The 9,211-nt window shown below is 40.7% G+C and overlaps 1 protein-coding gene across 2 annotated transcripts in view; it reads right to left on the reverse strand.

The window, feature by feature from the left end:
- The window catches only part of POU6F2 (POU class 6 homeobox 2), a 697,309-nt gene that overhangs the window by 223,215 nt on the left and 464,883 nt on the right, over positions 1-9,211 (reverse strand). For both annotated transcript variants that reach the window (XM_006887582.1, XM_006887581.1), the window contains exon 4: positions 184-578. In XM_006887582.1, coding sequence (XP_006887644.1) covers positions 184-578 — 395 coding nt within the window. The remainder of the gene's footprint in view (positions 1-183; positions 579-9,211) is intronic.

Below are 9,211 nucleotides of genomic sequence, written 5' to 3' on the forward strand. Positions count from 1 at the left end.
TTTGTTTTGTTTACATGCATCCCCAGTTGCCCGCTATTTGCTTCCTCTTTCCTAAGTCTAGGCGATCTATTTGAATTAGACGCTTACAGACCTGGATACTATCTCTGCTGATCTTTTGCTCTGGGGAGTCACAAGGTCCCTGCAAAAGTGCTCCTTGCTCGTGGGGGCGGGGCAAGGGCGTACCTGCAGAGGATTGGGTGGCGTGAGTGGAGATGGCAGGCCTTGTCCCGGGGACTGGCTGGATTTCTGGGAGGGGCTTGAACTCTGCTGTGTAGGTGACTGTTGATTTTGATTCTGGGTCTGGAGATGCGGCTGATGCTGCTGGGGCTGAGGAGGCTGCTGCAGCTGAGACGTGGGCGTTGGCAGCTTCTGGGAGGCAGGTGGAGGCTGCTGGGGTGAGGTGGCCTGGGGCTGCTGTGGCTGAGGCTGCTGGGGCGCTTGTGGGTTTGTTGGAGGGTGCTGGCTGGTGGGCTGTGGAGGCTGTCCCTGCTGCTGCTGCTGCTGCTGCTGTTGCTGCTGTTGCTGGAGATGTTGGAGCTGCTGGAGTTGCTGGAGTTGGGAGTTCAGGGATGAGGTAGCTACAGGAAAAAAATGAATATGCAGTTAATAGAAGCACCACAAAACTTTCTCCCTGTGTCTTTAGCAACAGATCTGTGCAAACCAAGAGGGATCTCCTTTAGGAAGCTTTATCTTCTCTTCTGAAGATCTTTAGTTATAACCCAACCCAACCTACACCACACTATGTATCACACCACACCATACCACATCACACACCTAACTATAGCATACCTCACTACACACCACACCGCTCCATATATCACCCCACCCGACACTATACTACGCCACACCACACACCAGACTGTAGTACACCACACCACATGCCATACACAACAAACTACCGTACAAAACCCCATCATAGGCCACTCCACACCATACACCCCACACCATATCATACCACACAACACCCTATCATACTGAACCACGCACCACATCACATCATACCACACCATACCATTCAACACATTATACACACCACCACCACACAATACCAGATAATGTATAACAACAACACAGCAAGCACCACATCACATCATACCAAACCGTGCACCATACCACAACACATCAAACCAAACCAAACCAAACCACCTCAAAATCGTTGTTGTGGTGTTAGAACCAACTAGTAATGGACCCTGCAGCAGATTTTCAGAGGCTATGAATCACATGGGAGGAGATGGCCCATCTTTCTCTCACAGAGCTGCTGATGGATTAATATATACAGAGGAGTACCAACGTTAGGTCTGCAGTGAATTAAAAAAAAACACCCCCCCCCAAAAAAATAGAATCCAAACCCATTATCTTCAATAGATCATGACTACCTCTCATGTTACAGAGTAGAACTGCTCCATAAACTGTAATCTTAAGCAAAGCAGAATTCCAGACCTTATTGTTATGTGGTGTTGAGTCAGACGTGACTAATAGCCTGCTCTCCAGTGGATTGATAGAGTCTGTAAATCACACAAAAGGAGATTTCCCTTCTTTCCCCTGCAAAGCAGCTGGTGGATTTGAACCATCTGCCTCTGGACTGGCAGACTGGCACAATTCCTTGCCACTAGGCTGGAGCTCTCTTTTAGGATAGTTGTTGAATGAAAATAATTTATACCAGGGATCACCTGGTTAGTAATAATGAAAAATAAAGTCACTTCCTGGGGGGAATTTTTAAGTTAAAGAGGACCAGAATGTAAAGAAAGAGGCATTGTTGTTGTTATACCGTTGAGTCGCCTGTGACTCATAGTGACCCTGTGTACAACAACCCTAAACACTGGTCTATCCTGTGCCAATCTTACTGTCTCTAACACTCAGCCCCATTACCCTAGTCACTGACTCAATCCATCTCATCCAGGGTTTCCTCTCCTGCGCTGTCCCTCCACCCTCCCAAGCATGACACTCCTCTCTAAGGACCAGTCTCTCCTTACAAAATATGTCCAAAATATGTCAGATGAAGCTTCAGAATCCTTGCTTCAAGAAGCAGCCTGTTTTAACCTGTTAATTCTCTTAGCAGTTCATGGTATATTCAATACTCTTCTCTACCACCACAGCTCAAATGTATCAGTTCTCCTTCTATCATCCCTTGTCATTCATTGTCCAGCTCTTACCCTATCTTACCCTACCCTGAACCATTCTCACAATCTCTGATATATCCATTATGACAGTCACTGTATTAATTATTCTCCTTGAGTTTTTTTTCTCTTTCTCTGACCCTTGATTTTTCCCAGTACGGTGTCTTTTTTCCAGGGACTAACCCCTTCTGACAACATGCTCAAAGTATGTGAGATGATGTTTCACCATGCTTGCTGATAAGGAGATTGTTGGTTTTACTTCCTCTAGACAGACTACTTTGTACTTCTGGTATTCTTCTTCAACACCAGAGTTCAAAGGCATTGATTCTTTTTTTCTGTCATCCTTATTTATCGTCCAACTTTCAAATGTGTAAGAAGTTTGAAATTCCTGACAGCATCAATCTTTACTCCATCCATCATGATGTAGCCTATTAGTCCAGTGGTGTGGAGTTTTATTTTCTTGATATTGAGAAGTAATCCATATTGGAGTCTTTAATTTTCTGCAATAAGAGTTTCAAGTCTTCCTCACTTTCAGTAAGCAAGGTTGTGTCATCTGCATAATGCAGGTTGCTGATAAGTTTTCCTTTGATTCTGATGCTACATTCTTCACAAAATCCAGTTTCTTGAATGATTTGGTCAGCATTTAAATTGAGTAGGTATGGGGAAAAAAAGGAGGCAACACTAACACCTTTCCTGATTTTAAAAGATGCAATGGCCCCTTGTCTTGTTTGAACAATTGCTGCTTGGTCTGTGTATAGGTTTTGTGCAAGCACAATTTAATAGTTTTTAGAAAAAAAGACATCATGCTTGTAAAAGTAGAGGGTCAGTAAAAAGAACAATACTCTCAATGAAAGAAACTGACACTATGATTATGGCAATGGGTTTGAGCATGGCTGAGACTGGGAGGAAGGTGCAGAAGAGGGCAAAATTCCAATCAGTTATTCATAAGGTCACTGTGAGTCATAGTTGACTGCACAGGCCCTGGCAACAATCATAACTTCAGACCTCTTGTAATTTGCTTAGAAGTTCTAGTGTCAAATTTCTACAGTTTGGTTTGTTTGTTTAATTCACATTGAAGATGATGTTTTGTAGAGGGGGAGAAAAGCTATGCTGATCCTCTCTAAGGTTTTAAGTTCTTAAGTAGGTGTTAAGGTTTTAAGTAGGTTGCAGAATGTGATCCTGAACTGTATGTACACTCTGGTATCCTATCACTGTAGAGATTAAACATACTCAAGTCTTAAAGGCAGGCAAAGGACTGGGAAATGAAGCGATTTTTCACATTTTTAAAAAATTATTTTTCTTCTACAACCAGGAGAAGATAAAATAGATGAATGGGACCTTCTAAGAATCAAATCCCTATGCACATCCAAAAACTCCAACAGGGTAAAAAGGGAAGCCACAGACTGGGAAAAAGTGTTTGGTAATGACATGTCAGATAAGGGACTTATATCTAGAATTTATAAAATACTTGAGCACCACAACAAGATAAAGGTAAATAATCCAATAGAAAAATGGGCACAGGATATGAATAGACACTTCACCAAAGAAGACATTCAGATGGCCAACAACATGAAGAAATGCTCAAAATCCCTAGCTCTAAGAGAGATGCAAATAAAAAAAATGATGAGATATCATCTCACCCCAGTAAGAATAGCAAAATTTAACAGAACAGCAAGCAACAAATGCTGACGAAGTTGTGGAGAAACTGGAACCCTTATTCACTGTTAGTGAGAATGTAAAATGGTGCAACCACTGTGGAAAGCAGTATGGCGCTTTCTCAAAAAGTTGCAGATAGAGATACCATTTGACCCAGCAATTCCACTACTGGGAATATATCCCAAAGAGACCATAACTGACATCCAAGCAGTTATATGCACACTCACATTTATCGCAGCTCTGTTCACAATAGCAAGGAGTTGGAAACAACCCAGGTGCCCATCAACAAACGAATGGATAGAGAAGCTGTGGCATATTCACACAATGGAATACTATGCTGTATTGAAAAACAAGGAACTCATTCAATATTATACAAAATGGGTGAGCCTAGAGGACATTATGCTGAGTGAAATATCTCAGTCGCAAAAGGACAAATATCGCATGTTGCCACTGCTGTAAAATGGGACTGATATCACGGTGGGGATCAGACTGAGAAAAACTGGATAAATTGTGTATACTGCACTGAAACAGATGAGGGACTGGATAATTTAAAAGCAATGTATGATAGGGTATTATGGTTATCACAAGAGTCCACAATTAAGGTTGCATAGTGGAATGTACTTGGGGCGGTGGAGGGGTGCGGGGGGATTGTGTACTAGGGAGGGAGTCTTTCTTTTTTTTACTTTTGAAAGAGAGGAACGAACTGGGAGGCGGGGGGAGAGGGCTGGGTGGGGAGAGAAGTGAATCAATGAATGAATGGAAATCCAAATTCTCTGTAAATGTTCATTAAAATTATTAAAAACATAAAATAAAAAAAGAAATGTTGAAATTTTTTTTTCTTTTTGTCCTAGGAAAAGTGAGAGTTGTTGGGAGTAGTTGTCTTAAAACTAAGTACATTGACTTTGTTCTCATAAATCCAACTCACACTAAAGAATGTTTGAAGTATGAAGATACTTATTTTTATCTAAGAAGGATCTATAGAAAACTATTCCCTCACTTCTTTGCCTAGATTTTAGCCTAAGCTTTCAAATGAGCCTGAAGAGAAATTTAAGAGATAGTGCTGGCCCCAGATGGCTCCTTCTGTGTTTTCCTTCCTAGAATTAGTTGGACTTAACAAAGGCAGCAACTCCTGCTTGGCAGCGTTAAACTAGCCTCTGCTTTTAAAAAATTGCTTATTTAAATCTAGCAGTTTAGTAAATGATATGAAATGACAGCCTTCACACGGGGATTGTGTTCTTGCGAAGCATACGTACATTGAACCTATGCCAGGAACATCTGAATAACTTTCTCTGGAAGGAAATCAACTGGTTACAGTTTAATGCAGAGTTAAGAATAGTTTTGTAAAATGTGTTGAGCTTGTGTTGGACAATCAATATTGTTCCAGGTAACATGTAGGCATTAAAAAGGGTAATTATCCTGCCTTCTGGGAGCTTACAGTCGATTTGAGGAGATAAGAATCATTCACAATGAAAATTTGGCGTATTTGTTACAGAGTCTGCCAATGGTAAATGCTCCTTATAAAATCACGCCCAAACCCACTGCTATCAAGGGATCTTTTGGTTGGGTAAAGTGAAAAAGATAGCACCTTAATTCGTAGCAGCCCTGTAAAGCATAATAGAGCTGCCTCATAGGGTTACCAACCCTATACAGTTTTATAGAAGCAGTTTACTACATCTTTCTTTCAAGGAGTAAATGGTGGATTCAAACCACTGACCATTCAGTTAGTACTTAACCTGCTTTGTCACCAGGGTACTGGCTATAGATCTAATTAACTAAATGGTCAAGGAAAGTGAAACTGAAAAAAGTAGGAGTCTCAGTGGGCAAGAGAAACACGGGGCGGCGTTCATGGGGCTGTGGGGTGTGAGGAAAGGGTTCTGGAAGGCGTGGCTCATTCCTTGGGAGGGAGGGAAGGAGGGAAGAGATCACACAGGGCTACAGCAATGCTTCTGAGGACAGCCTGGAGGATGAACTGCTTAGAACAGGAGCTCTAGGAGGTTTTGAGTAATTTTATACCATTGTCAGTTCAACTAGTCATTGCTGTTGAGTTGAAACCAGCTCAAAACTGACCCTTCAATGAATTGTTTAAGAATCACAGCATAAAACTCATTGAAGGAGTTTGCTCATGGGAGAAGTGTCTGGGTGGATTTGAACTGCCAGGGAGGTATGATCTTTTAGTTAATAGCTTTCTGCAAACTACACCACTCCCTATGCTGGTGTAAAGTCCATTTCATGAAAATAAGGAAATAATGAAGCATGCCAATTAGCTTCTCACATACTTTGAGAAGTGACATACTATGTCACTAGGTAAAGCTATTCCTCAAAGAAGGACATCATACTTGGAAAGGTAGAGGGTCAGTGAAAGACAGAAAGACCCTTAACAATATGAGTAGACACAGTGACTACAGTAATGGACTCAGGTATGTCAGAGAAATAAGGGTGGCACAGGATAGGGTAGGTTTCAGATCTGTTGTTCAGAGTTTCTATTAGTCAGACCCAAATTGACAGCACCTAACAACAATGTCTGCTCAGGTTTCTGTACATTGGAATCTCTAGGTGGTACACATGCTTAACATGCCTGCCAGCTAAGTGAAAGTTGGTGGATTGAGTATACTCAGGGGCTTTTTGAAAGAAAAGTCTGGAAATCTACTCCCTGAAATCCAGCTTTTGAGTGCTCTGTGGAACACAGTTCTACTATGATACATATGGGTTGCCCCGAGTCTGAATCAACTCAATGGTGAGTGGGGCAGCTATATGAGTGAAATGATAGTTTTACAGATACCAATAGCTCCAGATACCACACCTGTGCTGTCAGATCCTGAAGGCTGTTAGGATGGCAAGTCCTCACTGGGCTGGAGAGTTAATTACTCTAAGTTTTCAAACTCTTAGGGGAGTTGTGTAACCTGCCTTGCTGAATCTTTGAGTCTCATGACTCCAAAGGCAGAGGTGTTGTGAGTGAGTGAGGACAGGAAAATACCCATTAATCTCCCTTTCATCAGAACTTTGAAATAGAGGCCTAGTTTTGCTATTGTTTTCCTCCCTGCTCCTTTCACACAAAATCTCATTTTATTAAACATCTGTTTGTCCAGAACTGACCTCCCAGGATCTTCTGCAATCTGGAGGGTCCTGAGGGAGTGAGAGCAATCTCTCCTTTGGTGGAGTTACAGACTTTGAGAAGATGATTGCTTCTGGCCTCTGGCTTGGTTCATATCAAGTCTGTCCTGATTTCTTTCAGGTGGAGCACATGCACACATGTCAGTTCTTATCTTCACGGTTGACTTAAATACCATACTGTTTCTTTTTGGTTAGAAAAGTATTTATCTAAATCAGCATTTAGAAACAGGAAAGACTAGGGAATATTGGCAGATAGATATTGGCAGACAGGAAGGTGCAGCAGACCCTAACCTACTAATGAGACATAGTCCCAAATGTGTCTTCGTTCCTCTATGTTTGCGAGTTAGCAGTGCTTGGATATTTCTGTACCACAAAAACAGCTTAGCTAGAAAGGTATTTTAAAAATGAAACAAAAATGAAAAAGCCACAAGCTCCTTGGTGGTGAGCTCATTCTGATCTCTGGCAACAAAATGTACTGTGGAGGAGAACATCTCCATAGGGATTTCTTGACTAAAATTTTTATGAAGACAGATTACCAAGTGTGGAGTTAATTGTTCAAAATGACTTTCCTAGCCATTGAATTTGACTTTGTCATGTGTATGGGCTGAAATATATGAATAGAGTATGTTAGCCTATCCACAAAGGGATTGGTTATTCTCACCAGTCCACAAAGGGGTTGGCTAGTCTCACCAATCCACCTGGGGTGTGGCTAGACTCCTCACTTAATCAAGCAGATCCAGCAGCAGGATTGCAAAATATTCCCTAACAGCAAAGAGGAAGCGAGAGAATGTAGCTCATCCTTTGGGCCCAGGTATTCTTAGATCAGTTAGATCTGCAGTGGCAGCGGCCATATTTGGAGCAAAGGCCCAGTGACTCAACGTGAGATGAATCTGCCTTTGGGATTGCTACCCCTCACATACAGGGCCAGTGCTAAGAGCCTTTTGCCCAAGTCTGTTGGATTACTGTGACAAGAAGACGGGAAGGGGAGTCAATATTGGCAGGACTAAGAACTTTGTAACACTGGTCTAAAACCACAAGGCCCCCGAGTACATTTCAGAAGCCGCCCTTACTGAATTCTGCTACTAACCTGGATAATACAGCCTGTGAGCTTCCCTAATATGGTTCTGTGTGGTCTGTGAGCTATCATATTTGATTTTGGACCTAGTTAAGCTGTACGATTGGTGCTAGGATGAGTAGAAAGACGTGCTGGAGTGTGAGGCCATTCCTGACCTTCTGGGAATTGGTTTTCCTTTGTGAAATTGGTAAGGGTCAGATATGACTGTCCCACACGGCCCTGACTCTTTTTTACACCAGACCTTTCTTCTGCAGAACTGAGTTTAAACAGACAACCTGCAGGTCAGCAGTTATCCAGACTCCTAGAAAAGTGTAAACCTAAGCTAATCCCTTTTGAGTTACCTTTATTAATTAGGCATCTACAAATTAAAAAAAGGGAAAAGATGGAAAATAGAATATGTCTAGGAATATACCGGATGCAAAAAATAAAAGCATTAGAATGTAACACTAGTCTCAAAAAGGCCAAAAGAAACTGCACAATAATATAAAAATGAATGTGAAAAATTTTACAACATGAAACATCTAAATAGTTCATTGTATAAAGCATATTGAAATATAGATACTAAACATGGAGTTTCAAGGATATATTTGAACTCTAGAGAATGTTTTCAAATCAAATGATGCTTGTTGAAACATAACTCTTGATTGTATAAATAGAAGATTAAATATTTTACTTTCTTCCTTGGTATTAATATTATTTTATGATTGTTTTCTTTATGTCTCGCAATAGCACATTAAAAAAGCCAATGTTAAATATAAAATGCAGCTACAGTAACACTAGTTTTTAGGGGAAAAATAAATTTACAGTAGTGTATTTTAACTTTTAAAATCCTGTAATTGTGAAGAAGAAACATAAGACATAATTTTATTAAAATTTGAATTTCTAAGAGAAATGAGTGCAGTATAGCAAAACCAATGGTTTGAAAATTCCAAATGAATAATTTACTATAACAAAGGAGTAGTCATGAAACCTGAACTTCTAAATCAGCTGTAAATTAGAAACAGTTTCTCATTTTCAATCTTTACTGAAGGTTTCCTTTGTGAATCACTTAGGTAAACTGAGACAAACCAGTAGAGGTGTCAGAATTTAAATGTATGGGAATTACATAAGATAAACCTCAAGGACAGAGAAGTGGAAAGTGAAAAATCTCATACATACCCACATATGAAGAGTGATTCTATGATAGATTCTGGCTAACTGCTGAAGCATCCTATACTTTTAGAAAATCAAATCCACTGCTAATGACCTTAAC

Source organism: Elephantulus edwardii, unplaced genomic scaffold (assembly GCF_000299155.1).
Source record: "Elephantulus edwardii isolate Elephantulus edwardi_28Jun2011 unplaced genomic scaffold, EleEdw1.0 scaffold00059, whole genome shotgun sequence".
Classification (NCBI taxonomy): Eukaryota; Metazoa; Chordata; class Mammalia; order Macroscelidea; family Macroscelididae; genus Elephantulus; species Elephantulus edwardii.